We start from the raw sequence: 20,615 nt of genomic DNA on the forward strand, positions 1-20,615 counted from the left end.
CCCTACACCACTAGGCTAACCCTAGTGGTGCAATATTGACTTTTTTATTCACCACTATAAAATAGAATGATGATATATGGATGTACTGGAGTATATTCTCATATTTGTTTTGGAAGACTGATAAGATTTAGAGAGAAATAATTGGTCAAACTATTATCTGCAGGTTGTTATGAAAGCAACTAGATTATGAGCGAGTTTAAGCGTTGATTTAAACTTTCTTTACAAAAAAAAATTTGGAAGCGCTGCCCTCGACCCCGCCACTAAATGTGCGAATATGAACAAATTTTTGTGGGTCATGTTGCTTTTTTAGTGAAGTTTGGAGTTTGGACCAAATTTTAGCTTTCTTGAAGTTTTTTTTTTTTTTTTTTTAACGTAAACTTTTTGTGCAAGTCCAACATCATTGTTGCTCATCAGGTACAGTTTTATCTGTCATTTTTATGCAAAGTTTTGGGGTTCTCTCCACAATTGGACTCTTGAGTTTTTGCTTTAGAGGGGAACAAAGTTAAAAATATTAATTATTGATTACAATAATTAACAATTAATATTACATATACATACATAATAAATTTCTTACATTATAAAAGAGTCAAATATTATAAAGTGTCAATTCAACCCAAAAATTTAAATTCGTAAATAGGATCATATTGATAATTTTATATTAATATTTTAAATAAATATTATCTAAAGTAATTGATTCTGATTGTGTAGCAATATATGGTTTCCTTCTTTTTTATGAGAAATTAAAGTAACAAGAAAGTGTTAACCCCAGAAAAAACATAAAAAAGAATAAAAAAGTTCATTCATTGAAAACCATCAAAGTGCCTCTTACATTACAAGGTCTGGAAATTCTAGCGTTAACGTAATATTAATAACTTTTTTTCGAAAAGAAAACAATGAAAAAATAAATAAAAAATCAAAGATAAGCGCATTACATCTATTCTATTAACGTTCCAAACTTTCAAAACAGATTTTCTTTTAATTAAATCGCTTTATGTCATCTATGTTGTACCGATACCAACACGAGACACCGGATACGATACGACACGATATTCTGATATGTTAATTCTAAAAAATATTAAATTTTGATACGTTAGGACACGTTTTGGTATTATATAATATTTTTAATTTATATAGTATATGTTATATTTAATATTCAATAATTAACAAAAAAACAAAGCTAAACTTATAAAACTCATTAATTTTACAAAGAAACATAAGATATCTCAAATGTGTATATTAAACTCAATAAAATGATAATTATAATCTAAAGAATCTAATAGTTGGAACTCAAAATGCAATGCAACGTAAACTTTGAACTTTTTTTTGAGTTTTTGCAATGAGTATTGGAGTGTCGGGAAGTGTCAGAGTGTCGATGAGCGTCGAGAAGTATCAGACATTACACGTCAAAATTTTTGAAGTGTCAGTACTTGATAATATGCTATTATATCCAAAAATACTATGAAAAGCAAAAAGAAAATGCTTGAAACAGCGGTGTGTGATCCACCCATTGAGTACCAATTATGTGGTACATGGTAATGTTGTGAGATTGTTATGCAATTTTCTTCTGCCATACTTATTATGTGAATAATATACAAAACTGGACAAGTAAGATTAATTGCTTTACATTATCGTAATCCACTATCTTTTTCGTTAAGGTTTGAAAGGTTGAATTATAAGGACAGCTACAATAAGACAGGGATGGTTGTTAAGGTAGGTGGGCTTAATTTGGTCCTAGACAAGTAGAATATATTGACCCCTTCCGTGTTATTTCTCATGTGAGTAGGTTACAAGAGAAAATTTTATTATATTGTATATACCTTGATGCAAATTTACGGATACTTTTGCTAAAATTTTTATTATTTCTTTTAATGTGAGACTTTATTTTATTCATATTGCCATCAATATTCTTTTTAACTATAAGTTCATATACTCTTTACAATAATGAATATGATATAACGTCTAATTAGTAAAGTTTTTACTTTGTCAATTCATTTTTAATGTGAAGTTTTTTTTTTTAATCTATATATTTACTTAGAATTCATACTTAAATTTCCTACATTTGTATTATGATTGAAAAACTATACACTTTCAAAATAAACTATATTTCAATTCATTACATAATGAAAAATAATACTCTCATTTTACATGAGATAATTATTTCATATTCTTTTACTTCAAAAATCTCACCTACTTTTTTTTTTTACCTTTTAATGATAGGTTATACTTAATTTCTCTCGGTAACATGAGAAAAATAATCTCATATAAAATGAAACTAGTATTCCCCTTGCATAATTTATCCAGCTTTGTTTTTTTTTTTTGGCTCCAAGAGAAAACGTTTGTTTAGATAAACTTCTAATTACAACTTTCTAGAAGAGTTTTTGAAAAAAAAAATATTTTATTTGAATTTTTTTTTTCCAAACATGCATTACATTACAAATGACTTGACCATATATTCTATATAAATTATTAAAATTAATTTATAAACAAATTTTTTATTATTTTAAAGAACATAACTTTATATTATTTTGAATGAAACGACTATGTTTTTGTATATATTTGTTAACTTTTTACATTCTTATTTTTATAGTACTCTCTTTTTCTCTCCTCTTAATTTTGTGAAGGAGAAAGAATATAAAAGACTCATAAATATATACCAAAACACGATTATTTTATTAAAAATATTATATAATTGTGTTTTTTAAAATGATAAATATTTTTCTCTATATATATATTTGTCCTTATTACATCTCTGGGTTTAATATAAAGTGGTGCAAACCCAAAACAATGTTATTTTATAACAATGGAAACATCTTTCCCTTATTATTTGGGGATTATATTTCTCTAAATAAACGCATATTGTTGTGTCAATATCATAAATCCTTTTTACACAAAAAATTAAAGTTTTCTAGAAATTTATTTTATTCATAGTAGATAGAATTATCTCGTATAACTTAAGATGAAGTTGTTTTGGATTGAAAGACTTTTGAAAATTATATTTTTCCTATAATATAAATTTTTTCAAAATATTTTTATTTTATTAAACCCCAAAACATACTTTGGAATTACAAAAGATAATTTTATTCATGGAAAAACACTAAACCCATATTATTTTAATAACTACATGCTTTAATTGTCACTTATTTTTATCATAAATCTTGACCAACCGAGCAAATCCTTCATTTGTCCTTAAAGCTATGTTCTAACGTCTAAGTTATAACTTCAGGCCATCAAAACTGGCCCCAAAAAAATGTAATAAAGTACATATCAACTTATGAGGTGTACATTGGATCCAATGCACCTTCCCACCAACTTAGCCAATTATATTTTTACCACATGCAAGCAAGCAAGAAACAAAAACCAAAAAAATAAAAATAAAAATAAAAATAAAAATAAAACCACTGTTGTGAATATATTAGCATAAACACTTCCCTTGTACTTGATTCTGATTTTTGTGTATTACTTTGATTGGAACCTTAAAGTTTACAATGGAAGCTTCTTCACCTTGATCCAAGCACAGTACTGAAGAAAAAACTGAGTTAGGCACAGAGAGAAGGTTATAATTTATAGGTACAGTTTTTTGCTCCCTTTTGGTCCTCTTTCCTTTGAGTCAAAATAAATGCATAGACCATTGTTGCTTGTTGCTATGAGAGAGAACATGAAAAGAAAAAGAAGAGATCCACCCCATAATCTCTCTCTCTCTCTCTCTCTCTATAAAACATTCTTTTCTTTTCATTGATCCATGAATCGGGTAGGACCCAACTACATCTTTTAACTGTTTCAACTTTGATCCTCCTCCATATCCAAAACCAAAAGGAGAAAAAAAAAAAAAAAATTAAAAAAAAATTAAAATAAAAAACCCACCTTGAAAAGAAAAAGAAAAGAAAAGAAAAAAACACTGGTCTTATTTTCTTTTACTGCTTCACAATTTGTGGGGTGTCTTCATATCATTGCTCTCTCACTTTTGTCTGCAAAAGTTAGGGTCTTTTGAATTAGTGTTTGCACATTCCAGCTTGTCAAGATTTATCATTAGGGTTTTACAAGGCTGAATGGTTCTTTAGGGAGGGGTGTGTTTGGATGGCGAGAAAGTGAGGGAAAATGTGGTTGGTGCAAGTGTGGGAGCGTGATGATGGAGGAGGAGGAGTAAATGAGATGTTTTGAGACATGGGGTGTGTGTTTGGGAAAGAGTCATCGGCGGAGGAGAGGAGAGAGGAAGTGAGAGAAGGAAAAGCAGAGGTTGGTGGAGGAGAGATTCAGAATGAGAAGGAAGGTGGAGGAGAAGAGAAGAGGACAAGGCCAAGGGGAGAGAGGAGGAGATCTTCTAAGCCGAATCCGAGGTTGAGCAATCCACCTAACAATGTTCATGGTGAGCAGGTAGCTGCAGGGTGGCCATCTTGGCTCTCCAAGGTTGCTGGGGAAGCTATCAATGGATTGACCCCTAGAAGGGCTGATACTTTTGAGAAACTTGATAAGGTAAAGGGCACCTTTGATTCAGTGGATTTTTTTTTTATATATATTTTTCGATTTGAGTATGTGGATATTTTGATTTGATGATGTTGGTGAGTGGTGATAATATGATCTTGTTGTTTGGATTTTAAGAAAGTGTGATCTGTTCTTATGTTTTTCATTGCTCATTTCCTTAAAAAGATGATGTTTGTGTTACTGTATTTCTCTTTGAAGTTTTAAGATAACTTGAGGAATTTTGGCTCAAAAGAAGGGTTTATGTTTGGTTTTTGAATGCAAGCAAAGGCAACACCTAAAAATAGTAAATATGGATTTTTGACTTTTTATTATTGGAACTTATAAATTGAAAAGTCTTCCATCAAAATGTCTAAAAGTTAATTTTCCTATATACTTACCTGACAAAGATTGAATCTCTCATTGGTGCCTTTACTGTTTTGCAATCAGATTGGGCAAGGTACATACAGCAATGTTTACAAAGCTAGGGATATGTTAACGGGGAAAATTGTTGCCTTAAAGAAGGTCCGTTTTGACAATTTAGAGCCCGAGAGTGTGAAGTTTATGGCCAGAGAGATTCTGATTCTGCGTCGTCTGGATCATCCCAATGTTGTCAAACTGGAAGGCTTAGTGACTTCTAGAATGTCATGCAGTTTATATCTTGTGTTTGAATACATGGTGCATGATCTGGCTGGACTGGCTACAAACCCAGCAATTAAGTTCACAGAGCCTCAGGTTTTGGCCTATTTATTTATCTAAGTGCATGTTCTTGTTGTTTGAAATATATGATTCAAGCTTATTTTTTTTGGTTGCTCCTTGAGGTGGATCTTTTATCTATGGTCATATCTGGGTATTTTAGGTAAAATGTTACATGCATCAGCTATTTTCTGGGCTTGAACATTGTCACAACCGTCATGTGCTGCATCGTGATATAAAGGGGTCAAACCTTCTTATTGACAATGAAGGAATCCTTAAGATTGCTGATTTTGGATTAGCGTCCTTCTTTGATCCTGATCACAAGCACCCTATGACTAGTAGAGTGGTGACTTTATGGTATCGACCTCCAGAACTTCTTCTTGGGGCCACTGACTATGGTGTAGGAGTGGACCTCTGGAGTGCTGGCTGCATTCTTGCAGAATTATTGGCTGGAAAGCCTATTATGCCTGGTCGAACGGAGGTAATCTCTATGACTGGATACATTATATAGGTTCTATAAATGCTCCTTTTAAGAGCATAATATGTAATGTATCCAGTTTACTAGTCCGGTGCAAGATTTTGCTGTCTGTGGCTGAGATTTATGCTTTAGATTTTGCTGATATGGTATCCTTCATGCTTCGCAGGTGGAGCAGCTACATAAGATATTTAAGCTATGTGGTTCCCCTTCTGAAGAATATTGGAAAAAGTCAAAGTTGCCACATGCTACTATTTTTAAGCCCCAACAGTCATACAAGCGATGCATAGCAGACACTTTTAAAGATTTTCCACCATCATCCCTGCCGCTAATTGAGACCCTTCTCTCAATCGATCCGGCTGAACGGCTGACTGCCACTGCTGCATTGCATAGTGAAGTAAGATAATAATTGAATTGACTAAATTAATGTGGTGAAATCACCTAATTTCTTTTGCTTTTCTCTCTTTTTTGTTTGGGAATGCTACAGCTGCATGACTGGGTGCTCTTGTTCATGTTTAATTCTTAAATAGAATGACCCTAACTTTGTATCCTTCTTAGATTAGTTGGATGACTTTTCTTCCTTTCCCCACTGCTCATGCTTTTGTAAATATGTTTTTGTCGTAATTACTCAGTATCTGATCTCTTCTTTTTCTTTGATAAATGAAGAAATTTATTAAAACAAATTAAAAAAGAATTACAAAAAGAGGAAGGTATAGGAAAACTCTTTATCAAAAGAACAAAATAGAAAAAACAAAATAATCTATGGAAGGAAGCTTCCTAATCCCTCAACATATCTGTTAGTGATGCCCCATTAAAAAGGCCATGTGCTTTTCACTAGATAGAAACCATATTCCCAATTTAATCCCAAATCAAAGTGTTATGCCGTTGAAACATCCTAAAAGATACAAGAGTTATGCTCTTACCAAATGCAGCAAAGTGAAGCATAGGTTACACCAAACTGTAGCAGAGTGCACCATGTGCATCTTTCTGGTAATTATTTAATTAACATTTTTGTCATGAGTTTTTCATAACACTGGAAGCTCTGGAGTTCTGTTACATAACTATTTATCTTTTAAAAACTTGTGTGTCACATTGGATAAAATTTAGTGTTGAAAGTGTACATTTGTTGAAATTCTCAAACAAAGAAATAAGCGATCTTCTGGATGCCAGTTGCAGACCAAATTATCTAATTAGCTGTTGCACTACGGTTTTTGTTCAAATAAACTCTGAAATTTTGGACTGTTCATCTTCTAGGTAGTTTCATTCTTGATTTGTCACGTGTCCAGTTAGACTGAGTATAATATTCCAAGACTTGGTAGGCACGGTTAAACAATTAGGCCAGTATGACCTAGTCAATTGTTGGATTATCAATTGTCAGTCAATATGAATTTGGCTGTTTCTTACCAAACTTTAACTTCTCTGTAATCCTGGTCATTACGCTGCTTTGGATCACCTGTTTGGATCCAGTTTTCCCTCCCCATCAGTCATACTTGTATACTAATTTACCAAACCTGTGCGTAGCATCTTCATCATACCCAAGCTTACTTACATATCACGAATCTCTGTTTTTGTTAATTCTCTACTCTTGCGATGTTTATCATAAGACTAGCAAGTAGCAACTATCAAGATTGATTTCTATAAAATACATTCCTATGCTAATCCTGAACAAATATGTAAAACTTTTGTTCGGAAATGATGATAAACTAACTTAAAATGAACCTATGGATGGGTGAACTGCTGAACTTTACTACAATCAATTTTGACTGTTTTTCCCCCTTTAAGCAACAAACAAAACTACTTTATTTTCTTTTCTTTTTTAACTCTATACTGCGTTAGAAGTGGGGTTGCTTGTTTCTCATGGGAAGTGACAGAGATAGCTATTTGTTGGCAATTGTGTATAGTTTTAAGATTGAGATATGATGAACTGTGCTTGCAATCCTTATGGCGTTTGAATAATTGGATGTAAGGATCCTAGTTTGACATTCTTTGATTCTCTTTTGCAGTTCTTTACAACAAAACCGTATGCTTGTGAGCCCTCTAGCCTTCCAAAATATCCTCCGAGCAAGGAGATGGATGCGAAGCTACGGGATGAAGAGGCTAGAAGGTGGCTTAAATTACTTTTGACATCTCAAAGATTGTCTCGTCGACAATATGATGAAACCCTTAATTCTATAAAAATTTACCAAAAAGCTTGCATGTTGATTAAGTTTTGACCATGTTATGCTTGGCTCGGTTCTGCTTTTGTGTCCTTTTTATGTCTTTATAATTATCCATTTTAAATTTTACTTCTGCTATATTGCACTTGTTCATTTCAATTCTCTTTCTTCTTCAAGTTCCTTTATTTGATTGAGGAACTTGCTAGGCATGTATGTAACTTGGACTTGTTTATTTAGTCATTCCTCTCCATCTTTACTCCACCTCTTCATGATACTGGAGGGAGCAGAAGATATTTCTTTTCAGGAGACACAATGAAAATCCTCACATTTCAATATGTCATGACTGTAGATTGAGAGCAGCTGGCAAAGCTAATGCTGATGGTGTCAAGAAATCTCGTCAACGTGAGCGCATTGGGAGGGGAATTCCAGTTCCAGAGGCCAATGCTGAACTGCAAGCAAATATTGATGTATGTCTGATAAGGCACCTCATTCACTCCAGCAAGTATTTCGTATTGCTTATGCTTAATGTGAAAAATTAATAAATTTATCGATTATCAGTAATGAAGTAAATGTCAAGTTGATATATATAACGATATCCATTTCTTATTATTTTTCACTTGGCTGCATGCAGTCTTTGTGGATATTTGATTGAAGTTTGAACAAGTTTGGTTCCTTCTTTTTTCATGTCACGAGTTAATAATTTACTCAGTTATCATTTTTACTGATGTAGAAGAGTTTACATGATGTTATTTTGGGTGGAATTTTGTCTTGGTGAAAACTTTTTTTTTTTTTTCCTTTCAAAAGTCTTGGTGGAAAATTTTGCTGTATATATGTGCCCCAAATGCTGTAGAAACTAAAAGTCATCTATTGTCATGAATCTCCTCTTATTTCCATCCCTTCTCATCTGTTTATACATTTGCCTCTTTATTAATTTTCACTCTTTGGCTTGTAGACATGACAATATCCAAAGACGAGTAGCAGTTTAGGCTTCATTGTCTCTTAAGTCTTAATGTGTGAAAACTGAAAATTAGTAATGGGTAGAAAGATGGTGTGCAAATGAAGTTAGTTTAGTTCGGTTTAAATATTATAATGATCTGATTATATAGTCTCGTCCTGATATTTCCTTTTTAACGATTATATAAACTAAAGACATGGCAACAGTCATAAGCAGGCATTGATTTATATCACTGGTTCTATTCGACAGGACCATTTGTATGTGCATGTGAACAAGCAAGTCATGGCATTTCCTTAACATAATAGATTATCTTTACTGAGACTTGAAATCATCTTTAAAAATAGGTTAATAAATATTTTAGCTTATATAAAAATCAGCACATGATATATTACCTTAACATAAGGATATTTGGTAATTCCTTTAGAGGTGTATGATGCCTTGTACTCTTGTATGCTTTAATGGTTTAAAAATTTGTTCCAATGCAGTGCATAAAATAAAAGGATTTGTCTTTTATTTTATTACTTGTTTTTAATCCATAGCCTAAAATATTTTCTTTAATCCATAGCCTAATATAAGTTAGGTCGCAAGTGCAGATTGAACTGTTCTGACGCCATCTTTTGGAATGCTTCTTTAGATTTGGAAAATTTGGTTGCATTGGTTGTAGAAACAGTTAGTATTACTGCAAAACCTAAGTACATGCATCCCTCTTGGAATTTTAAGTGTTGTTCCAGATAATTGTGTTATATCAAAGCTTACCTTTATATATTGAACAGTGTTAATGTTTTAACTCTTGCTACAGAGACGGCGACTGATCACACATGCAAATGCTAAGAGCAAGAGTGAGAAGTTTCCTCCTCCCCACCAAGATGGAACTCTAGGCTATCCTTTGGGTTCTTCACATCACATGGATCCAGCTTTTGATCCTCCTGATGTTCCATTCAGTTCCACAAACTTCTCACAACCTAAAGCAAATATTCAAACCTGGTCTGGCCCATTGGTAGATCCTGCTGGTGTGGCTGTACCAAGGAGAAAGAAGAAACATGGCAGGTGATGGGTATATACAATCAAAGTCATCAAAGGAGGACTCAAAAAGATAAGAATGTGTCATTTGACAAAGAAATATTCTTGTAGTATAACACCAAATCATTATTTTTAGAAGTATTAAAGCCATTGGTTTTGGAGGTAAAAGATATTTTATTTCCTGCTCCCATCTCTTTCTCAATGATCAGAGGTTTATTCCCTTATCTTGTATATCTTAATTTTTTTCTTTTTCTCAAGTTAACAAATAACAAGTTCAATTAGGTCACATGAACATTAATAAAAATTAAAGTTGGAATTATGTTGTTCCTTTAATGTTTGGGTGAGAGGGTAAAAAAAAAAAAAAAACTCAAAAATGGAACTTGGATTCTTGTTGGAATGCCTTTTGATTGAATAATCAAAGAAAGTTTATAGTAAAAGAAATGTCAAGTTTTTATAGCTTGCATGAGAGAGCTGATATTTGCTTCTGGTATCAATATCATCATAATGATTATCAACTATCCTGGAAGACATATTTTTTGTTTTTTGGGTTTTATGTGATTTTCTCGTAGCATTTGAGTGCGAGGCTAAATCTGTACTCAAGTTCTTTATCAGAAGTATTTTTTTTCCAGAGCTCAATTTCATGTAAGATGGAGTTAACCACTTCATAAACAATGCTTAAAATACAAAATCTATGGTTGGCTCTGATCTCATTGAGGTAGAAGTGGAACTAGATATTATGAAAATAGCCTTAGTGATGGTTATGGATAATCTATATCTTAGTGTATGCAGGCTAGGCTTCACTGAGAGAATTCAAAAGTGTCACATTGAGATCCATCTTATGCCATTTTACTTTCTTCCTCCTCTGTTGACTTCCCCCACTTTTTTTTCCCTTTCTTTTTAGTGGGGTTTCATTTTGTCAAATCATTGTCCTCCATTTGAGTTTGGTTTTGGATGAGACAATGGAACGTGTCAACGACCGAGTTGACCTACCATTCTACAATGAAAACTTTCCAATACCTAAAATCTTCCTTCTCCCATTTATAGCCCTTCCCTCTGTTTAAGTTCTCACTTTCTCCATCAATTACATTGCCAAATTTTGGTGCCATTTATATTTTCATCTTAAAAAAAGTTAACAACCCAAACACAAAGAAAGGTAGATTGAAGAATAGCAGTTGCTGAGTTTGACAGTTAGATTCCAAATCTGTTATTTTTAGGTGTTTCAAGGACACGTGGCAGCCATGGATAACATAAGTACCACTTTCATTCATATGGGTTGTGTCTCTCTATATATTTATTGCTTCAGCTCTCAGCTCTAGGACTATGAGTTATACCGTGTTGAGAGTGAGATATAGATATTCATATTCATAGCATCAGTAAATGGGTGTGTTTTTGAGTCATTTATCAGCTTGGTCTCTTCAGTGGTACTGGGGGTGAGCTTGCAAGTTCTTGGAAGCTAAGAATGAGACCACAACGACCAACACCTCCTGGAGGGCCTGGGCCTTCGGGCTATCCAGGTTCATGGCCCGGCCCACCTTCCCCTCTTGGCAACTTCTTTCATGGACTGTGTAACACCATATCTTCTTGGTTGGTAACATTTTTTCTTCTTGGTTTTAGTTAATATATGTGTTAGCATTAAGGTCCATTATATTTAAAGGGGAATGATCTATTCACAAAAAAATTTCACAAATTTTTGCAAATTACACTATGTACTCCTGGAGAACATAGTGTAACCTAGTGTTCTCCTGAAAAAACATAGTATAGTTTATAAACAAAAAGTTTGTAAATATAACCCTCCCCTTACATAAATTGTTAACCATATTCCAATTCTCTTGTGTTTTGACAGTTTCTACATAGCTTGCTGTTGTTGGTTGTTCCAAGACTGTTTTGGCGCCCCACCTGAACCACCATCAATTCCAGTGGCTCCACCACAAGCACCGCCCCCACCCCCGCCTCCGCCTCCACCTCCACCGGATCCAGTTGTTCCGCCGCCTTTGCCTGGCCCACCTGGGCCTCCCATGTCGCCACCACCAGTAGCTCCTGCCACTTATTGGCCTCCTGTTCCTCCTGGCCCTCCGGGTGATCCAGTGGGCCCTCCTGGACCTCCTGCCCCTCCTTATGGTCCAATGGGCCCTCCTGGACCTTCTTATGATCCAGTGGGCCCTCCTGATTACCCACCAGGAGCCCCACCTCCTTATTAAGGTTGGTGGGCAGATTCATGCATGCTAACTAACAGTAACCAATGCATAAACCAAAAGATTTTCTGAAATTATGGAACTATATGTTCATTGTGTCTGTAGTAGTAGGAGATCTTGTAATATTGGACCAAAAAGTTATTATATTATATGATGGGTAGTGGGTACTAGTACTACTAATGCCATGAGAAAACCCGACCCTAGTGATTGTTTCTTGTTAGATAAATGGTACATCAAAAAGCATCTAAAGTGTACTTGTTCAATAGTTTGAAATAAACAAATAAAATAAATTGTACCTGTCCAATTTCAACGCCCTAATAATGATGTTTATATGTTTCCAAAAAAAATAATGATGTTTATAGAATTTGACAAACCACCTATCCATTATTCCTAATATTTTACTATCAAAAAACAAAAATAAATAAATAAAATTAAAAACCTCGTAATGTGTAGGCAGGGACCAGTCATCCTCATAGATGCCTTAAAGTGATAAGGATCTCGAGGTCTTCACATGAATTATTGAATAATTTGAATTCGATCTACTAATTGGGTTGTTGTCGCAATGAGTGCATATCTACATGCACCATGAATGTCCTATACGTTTCAGCGGGCCCTAAGTGAGTTGTCAGTATGGCCATTTGCCTTAATGGATAGGGTCATTAAATAGAATTAGAGTTTTATTAAACGTTAAGTAATGAATATAATATTATTGTTTCATTTTAGTACTTAAAAAAGAATTAATATTTTCTAAAATATTGATATATTAAATGTTTATATTTTTTATTTAATTATTTTATTTTGATCTTTGTAACCTATTTCTGGATAACACTCGCAAACCAAACTTACATTAAAAATATCCTGAAATTAGTGTTGACGAAATTTTATAGTAACAGTGATCAAAATGTCACGTTTTGTCAATTTTTTTATCTAAATATCACGTGAACAGTATTTTTTACCAGACTGCCACGTGTCATAATTTCCTACCACTGGTAGCGAATTTCGTGGCCAATAATTTCGTGACATATGGTCATATTGCAGACCAAATTCGCTACCAGTGATAGCGAATTATGACACGTCAGCTTTTTTCTTGCGAAAGTATGTCACATGTCAAAAAATTATTTGCGAACATAATTTGCTACACATGGTAGCGAATTACTACCTGCTTGACACGTGTCATTCTTGCTGACTGTGCATTCTGACGTGACATAATTCGCTACACTGTGTAGCGAATTATTTGCAAGCTTATTTTGCTACACAGTGTAGCGAATTATCCCACATGACATTCCGTGAAAATTTACTGTTGACGTGACAGTTTGATAATTTTGTTGGCCAAACGTGACAAAATGATCACTGTTTCTATTTTATAGAAGAAATATTATATCCGGGAATAACTAAAGATTAACAAAACAATTAATAGTTAGACATTATATTATTTTGGGTAATATTTTTCTCGTGTTATTGGAGAGAAGAAAAGTTTCCTACACTCAAATTCATGGTGGGGTCCACACATAAAAAATAAAGAAAACAAAAAAATTATTGCACGCAAAACGAACTCTCACTAACATGAGAAGAGAACTCTCCTACAACGTAAGAATTGTTTTTCCCTATTATTTTTTATGAAATTTTATATTAAGAAAAGGCACGTCCTTTTATAAGCGAAAAATTTAATAATCAAATCCAAACCACGATTAACAAAGAGGAAAAGGTACAATTAGATGTGTCAATTCTCGTTGTGAATATTATATAAATTTTTAGGGTTTTATAAGAGGGTGTTTGGTACAAGAGAAATTTTTATTCGTTCAGAAATCTCGATTTTTAAAAATATGATTTTTGCATTCAGTTTACAATAATATCTGAAAATTTAAAATTTTAGAAAAATTCAGTTTTCCGGGAATCCCTCAAAATCCCGCATACCAAACGCCCCCTAAGAGTTATGTTGTAGAAAAAGTGATTGTGTAATGTTATAGAGATTCGTTTTACGTGCCATAGTTTTTTTTTTTTCTTTGCTTTAAAAAGTGTGGACCCCACAAAATATTGTATGTAGGAAAGTTTTTCTGGTCATGTTAAAAGACAAACTAAAACCCCAAATTTTTAATGTGATACTGTACAAATTTACAAATAATTTTTACAAAAAAAAAATTACTTGACTTTCTGTGAGCCGACAATTCTGTGATTCTAACTTATGCTTTTAATATTGTTAATAATCATTTCTCGAGTATAAATTTATTTGTCTGTCGGTCTTTTATATATATATATATATATATATATATATATATATATATATATATATATATATATATATAATAGAGATATGATCCTTTGATCATCCGAGAGCCGTTAGATCAAAAAAGATCAATGATATCACATGCTTACAAATCAGAGTCGTTAATCTTTTTTGATCTAACAGCTCTCACATGAGGTGTCAAACTTCAAATTTGACACCAGAGTCAAAGGATCATATATATATATATATATATATATATATATATATATATATATATATATATATATATTCTGTCTCATTCACATAAAAATAAAGAAATTCCACTAATATTTTTTCTCTTTTTTTTAGGGAGCGTTTGGTAAAGGAGAAATTTTTTTTTATCCGGGAATCTCGATTTTCTTAAATATGATTTTTATATTCACTTTACGATAAATTCCGAAAATTAAAAATTTAGAAAAATTCAGTTTCTTAAAAATCCTAAAGAATACCGCGTACCAAACACCCCTAAAGGCCCGTTTGGATAAGCTTTTTTTTTCCTTCAACAGTTATTTTTTTAAGAAAAAAACACTTCTTGTTTTTAGTTCATTTGGATATCTGCTTTTAAAAAAAGTAGAAGTCACAAAAAAGCCAAAAACTTACTTTTTTCACAAGCTAAAAATTTTAACTTCTAAGAAAAGCAGAAGTCAAAAGCCAAATATTTTTTCAAAAACTAATTTTTTTTATAAAACTATAAATAGCTTTAACTTTTATAAAATGCACTTCTAAAATAAGAAAGAGATAAAAATTACTTTTTTAAGAAGTCTAAACAAACGGGCTCTAAGTGTCATAGAAAAAATTTCTGTATCAAAAACAATTTCCCCCCATATATACAATAAAAGTTATTCTACCATAAGTGTTACGTGATAATTTTTTAAACTTATTTAAATTTATCTACTATTTTATTTATTTTATTTTATTTTTCATCCTTTTTAACTTTTCATTTTTTCTAAAATAACAATTGAAGTGTATTTATTTGCATAACTTGAAAAATTACTTTATTTTAATATGTCTCAAAAATATTAGTATTTTGCTTATTTATAAATTATTACTTTTTATTTTATTCTTACAAGTTTTATTGATAAATACTTATGAATAAGTCTTTATGGAACAGTTTTAGGGAAAAACTATTTCTACAGTTATGATAGAAATAATTTGTCTATCATAAAACACAAAAAAAAAGACAATAAATACGACGAATAATCCTGATAATTTTTTTAAAAAAAGAAATTAATAAATTCCATTTTTTATTTCTATGCTGCAGAAAAATAATACCTATAATTTTATCAGTAAAACTGTGAGACATGTCAGGAGAGTACATGACTTCAAATCCTACACTACAACACATCGTCTCCGTTTATCCCTATTTGTATCCTTCTAGGGTGTGTTTGGTAAAGGAGAAATTTTTTGGTGACCGGGAATCATGATTAATGGGAATTCAGTAGAAATTGAGTTTACTTGGAATCTTACGAAAGATGTGTTTGGTTCGCCAAAATATTATCGGGAATACTGGGTAAAAATTACTGATTCCATATTTGGTTTAGAACGAAATATGACTTGGAATATGAGGTTATTTTACAAAAATAACCCCAAACTATTTTTACTTTTGTAATTGATAGATTGGGTCTAGATTTTTATGTGTATTGAGGTATTTTTGTCTCAAAATTTATTGTTGTGCTTTCCCTTTACTTGGTATTCTGATTGGTATTCCGAATTACCATATTATTTTTGGTAATCTGAATAGTGACTTTTCTTTATAAATCAAATTACCGGTAATCCTTGGATATCCGGGAATCGTAACTTATTCCTTCTATCAAACGTGGTAATTACATTTACCAAAGAAGGATTACCGGTAATCCTCTCCAAAAACTTGAACCAAACACCCCCTAAGGCTCACGTACGTGGCGGGTGCTCATTTTAAAAAAATAAATTAATAATTAAAGAATATTATGTTATCAAAATATATGAAAAACATATCTTAAAATAGTTGAAAGTGATTAATATGATCTTTTAGAATTAATTTCTTTTTTTATATATATTTAATGATTTATTTTTTTATTTAATTAATATAAGAAAAAATAATAACGCAATCCTTACCAAGCATTAAATGGTTAACATTCAATTTCCTAAAATTTCCATCTCATACCAAACACGACATGGTATAAATAGCCAAGGTATGATCCAAGTTGACGGGATTTATTACTCATCACCACTTAATATAAGACACCAATTATGCATATGCAAATGATTGATCCAACCTTCCACCTTCCTCACAAAGAATACACAATTAAAACAAATACTTATATCTTGTAGATATATTGATTCAACCTCATTACTTATTGCCCATCTGAACAGATCTTCACACCTTAGAACATACCTGAAGTCTAATATTAGTACAAAACTACAAATAAGGAATTAGGGATTAGTGCTTTGTTTCTATATCCCATCATAAAATATGAAGTCAAAACATATATCTTGTTATGTAGTGTTAATTTGCATAATAAGCAAATTGAGTTGGTGTCAACTGTCAAGAACACATATATCTCAAATTGTTGGTGGTGTCATGTCAAAGAAAAAAAATTAAGTGGTTCAAGTCTACGGTGGTCCTCTCATTAAAAAAGTGATGCCTGAATTTTTTTTTTTCTTTCTATTCGGTCTCTCCTTTAGAGCATCTATTATGTTCCGGGACCATCATTTTTTAAGTGGTCCCTTAATGTAAATGGAAAAGTAAAATTGAGAAAGAGGAAAAATAGCAGGAATAAAAAGAAAAAGAAAAAATTGATGTTGTGAGGGGCACCACCAAGTTATTAAGTGATCCTGGACCATAGAAAATATCTCTTTTATTTCCTTCTCTTTCCTCCGCCCCACCCAATGAAATATGCGTCGAGAGTAGAGGTGGCAAAACGGGTCGGCCGTTCAGACCCGCCCCGCCCTGCATTTTGATATGGGTTAAAAATCTCAATCCATCTCGTTTTGTGATGGGTTGACGAGTCAACCCGCCTAAAAAATAAAAAAATAAAAAATAAAATATATTTTATTAATTTTATAATATTTCTTATTTTCATTTCACAATCCCTTTAGTTTTTTCCAATCTCAAACCTAAGTGTATATTAATATGCAGTCAAATATTTTTTAGGAACTTATTTTTGCCTCAATATATGAATAACTTTTGTAATAAATAAAGTTTTTCTTCTTTATTTTTTCAGGGGAGTACTAAGATAAAAAAAATTTCATATCACAAAAGCTTAGTAACAAATAAAATGTTATCTATTAGTAAAAAAAAAAAAATTTTGACCCGCGGGCCAACCCGTCCCGACTCATCGCCAACTCGTTTTGACCCACAACTAAGCAAGGACGGGTTGAGGTGGATTGGTGGATTAAAAAGTATAATACAACCCACCCCGTTTTGACAGATTGACCCGTCAGGTTTAGAGGTGGCAATTTGGGTTGAACCCGACGGGTCAACCCGTCAAAACGGGACGGGTTGGGTTATACTTTTCAACCCACCAACCCACCTCAACCGCCCCGCTTAGTTGTGGGTCAAAACGGGTTGACAGTGGGTCGGGGCGGGTTGGCCTGCGGGTCAATTTTTTTCTTTTAAACTAATAGGTAGTATTTTAATTGTTACTGTGCTTTTGTGATATGAAATTTTTTTTTTTATCTTAATACTTCCCTAGAAAAAATAAAGAAGAAAAACTTTATTTATTATAAAAGTTATCCATATATTGAGGCAAAAATAAGATCCTAAAAAATATTTGACTGAATATTAGTATACATTTATTTTTTAGATTAGAAAAATACTTAAGAGATTGTGAAATGAAAATAAGAAATATTATAAAATTAATAAAATATAATTTATTTTTAATTTTTAATTAATTTTTATTTTTTAAGCAGGTTGACCCGCAAACCCTCCACAAAATAGGGTGAGTTGAAATTTTTTACCCGTATCAAAATGTTAGGCGGGGCGAGCCCGCCCATTTTTGACGAGTTGGCGGCGGAATGAGACAGTTTGGGACGGGTTACCCATTTGGCCACTTCTAATCGAGTGCACTTAAATAAACCTCTATATCACCTTGCAAAATGGAAGATCATATTCGTGTAGAAAAATTTAACATAATTTTTTATTCATATTATATTTAAATTGATTGTATTTATATTTATGTCAGACCTCGATCTCACATGAATAAGTACTAAAAAAAAAATTCTGAATCCCAATTGGAATTATACCTACAAAATGTGACAAGTGCCTATACCAATGGCCATCAACTTTTAATCAAATAGTTAGGTGGCAAAGCGGGCTGTCCGCCCCGCCCCACCCCTGCCCGCCAAAAAACGGGCTGGCCCGTCCTGTCCCGCCCCGCCATTGAAGGTGGACTAGATATCTCTGCCCGCCCCGTCCCGTTTGGGCGGGCGGGGCGGGCTGCCCGCCAAGCCCGTCACATTTTACACTAAAAATTTAAAAAAAAAAAAAAATTAGCCCGGGCGGGCTGGCGTGCTTGGCGGGCAGCGGGTTTAGAAAACTCAGCCCGCCCCGCCCCGTTTGGCGGGCAGGGCGGGCCGGCCCGGCAGGTTCGGCCCATTTTGCCAGCTCTGTTAATACACACGAGTTACTTCAATTGTTTCTTCACACCCCAAACAGGAGATTGTTAAATCCAAGTTATTTTGACAACCGTGCACCCTTCTTCACTGTTGGTTAAAGAGAAACAGAAACAAGTTATGTTGCTATGCTGAAATGAAGAAACATGTTTTCCTTTCCAAATTCCCACTTTCCCATCCCCTTCCCTCCCTCTATTCAATGAATTAGTCAAACAAAAAAACGCGTTTATCAAATCTAGGACCATGGCACATTGGAACATAACATGATTCACCGACCTAACACCCCAGAATTGGTTTCAATCAATTAGGCTGGTCACAATATTACAAGAAAGTGTTCAATTTTTCCGGCCTCAAAGTAATTTTTCTCACAAAATTTTTTTTTTTGGAAGAAAATAAAACAAATAAGACATAGTTAATTTGCCAAATGCCGACTGGAAGAAGCAACTCATACCTTTTCTCATCAATTATCAGCCAATAGTTTTTATATACGAAGTACGCATATTTCTGGGAGGAGTTGTTTCCATGTCTAACACATGAATAATTTTATTTTAATTATAATTATTTCATGAAATTATATTATTTTATTATTAAACCTGATCACCAGAAGATTCAGAAACAAAACATTTATAACAAAATTATATTTATATATATTTACAATAGATTAGAAAATATAATTACAAAATTTCATAATTATTATACAAATTAATACAATATAGATTAAGATATTGAACCTCTATTTGACACCTGGTGTTGGACTTAGAATATTATCTTGGAAATAGAATTAGACCTCTTCCAATTTTAAACATAAACCTTTTTAATTTTATCCATAATTTAAACTTTAATTATGAATTAAAAATCCAATGAAAAATAAGTAAGTAGTTGCATAAAATTTCTTTATCCTTAGAATAATACATTTGCTTTCAAAATTTGTCTGCAACCTAAAAATGATAAATAATTTTTAATTTTTAATTTTTCTTATCCAGAAAGTGCATGGTCTGATCTGAGTCATAGAGGAAGAGAGATCCAGAACAAAACTGCAGAAGCTGAAGCAGACACTGGAACACGTACCAATGAAATGAATCTGATTCTGAATGTGACAGCACCACACCACAGAGCACAGAGTATATGAGTCAGCTCCACGTGTGATGCACATCCCCAACCTATCATTCAATTCATGAACGTAAACAATTGTGTCCCATTGCTTTGACGCAGAGGCTACCACTGCTCTCTTTACTTTTCAACTGAGCCACATGCCACATGCCACTTGCCTTATTTTCTCTACAAAGAGACATTTTAAGGCATTAATAATTGATATTTAATAGTGTACCTATTAATCCATTTCGGATAATGTATGTCACATAATATTTCATGGGACTCAATTCGAATCTATCCATGTGTCGGGGTGGAACATCATTATGCACAATATTTTTAATATAAGATTGTAAATTTAAATAGCATCAGAACCAAAAAAGATCAACCCCTAATAATACAATAATCCAGCCATACCCAACTCATCTACGCCCATTGAACACCAGATTCAATTTTAGAGGAATTATTATATTCCTTATATTCTTTGCTATATATATATATATATATATCACAGCATCCTTTGATATCAGTATCAAATTTTAAATTTAATACTTCATCTGATAGTTGTTAGATCAAAAAATATCAATGGTGTCACATGCTTGCCAATCAGAGTCGTTAATCTTTTTTGATCTAATAACTCTCTCAGACGAGCTGTCAAATGATCATACCTCTATATATATATATATATATTAAGAATTTAAGAATTATGAAACAAAAATGA

The 20,615-nt window shown here is 32.7% G+C and overlaps 2 protein-coding genes across 2 annotated transcripts; both read left to right on the forward strand.

Annotated features, from left to right (window-relative positions):
• The first annotated feature begins 3,809 nt into the window (after positions 1-3,809).
• On the forward strand, positions 3,810-9,973 carry LOC133316561 (probable serine/threonine-protein kinase At1g54610). The gene is given in 8 exon segments (XM_061518321.1): positions 3,810-4,470; positions 4,906-5,190; positions 5,315-5,632; positions 5,796-6,023; positions 7,630-7,730; positions 8,132-8,249; positions 9,537-9,767; positions 9,769-9,973. Coding segments are annotated over 8 exon segments (1,656 nt in total). The 5' UTR covers positions 3,810-4,161; the 3' UTR covers positions 9,835-9,973.
• Positions 9,974-11,062: 1,089 nt separating this feature from the next.
• On the forward strand, positions 11,063-12,265 carry LOC133316562 (uncharacterized). Its single transcript, XM_061518322.1, has 2 exons — positions 11,063-11,341; positions 11,601-12,265. The coding sequence occupies exons 1-2, from the start codon at positions 11,217-11,219 to the stop codon at positions 11,953-11,955; spliced, it is 480 nt and encodes a 159-aa protein (XP_061374306.1). The 5' UTR covers positions 11,063-11,216; the 3' UTR covers positions 11,956-12,265.
• The last annotated feature ends 8,350 nt before the right edge of the window (positions 12,266-20,615 follow it).

Source organism: Gastrolobium bilobum, unplaced genomic scaffold (assembly GCF_033153095.1).
Source record: "Gastrolobium bilobum isolate Gb01-03AN ecotype WA unplaced genomic scaffold, APGP_CSIRO_Gbil_v1 utg8498, whole genome shotgun sequence".
NCBI classification, from domain to species: Eukaryota; Viridiplantae; Streptophyta; class Magnoliopsida; order Fabales; family Fabaceae; genus Gastrolobium; species Gastrolobium bilobum.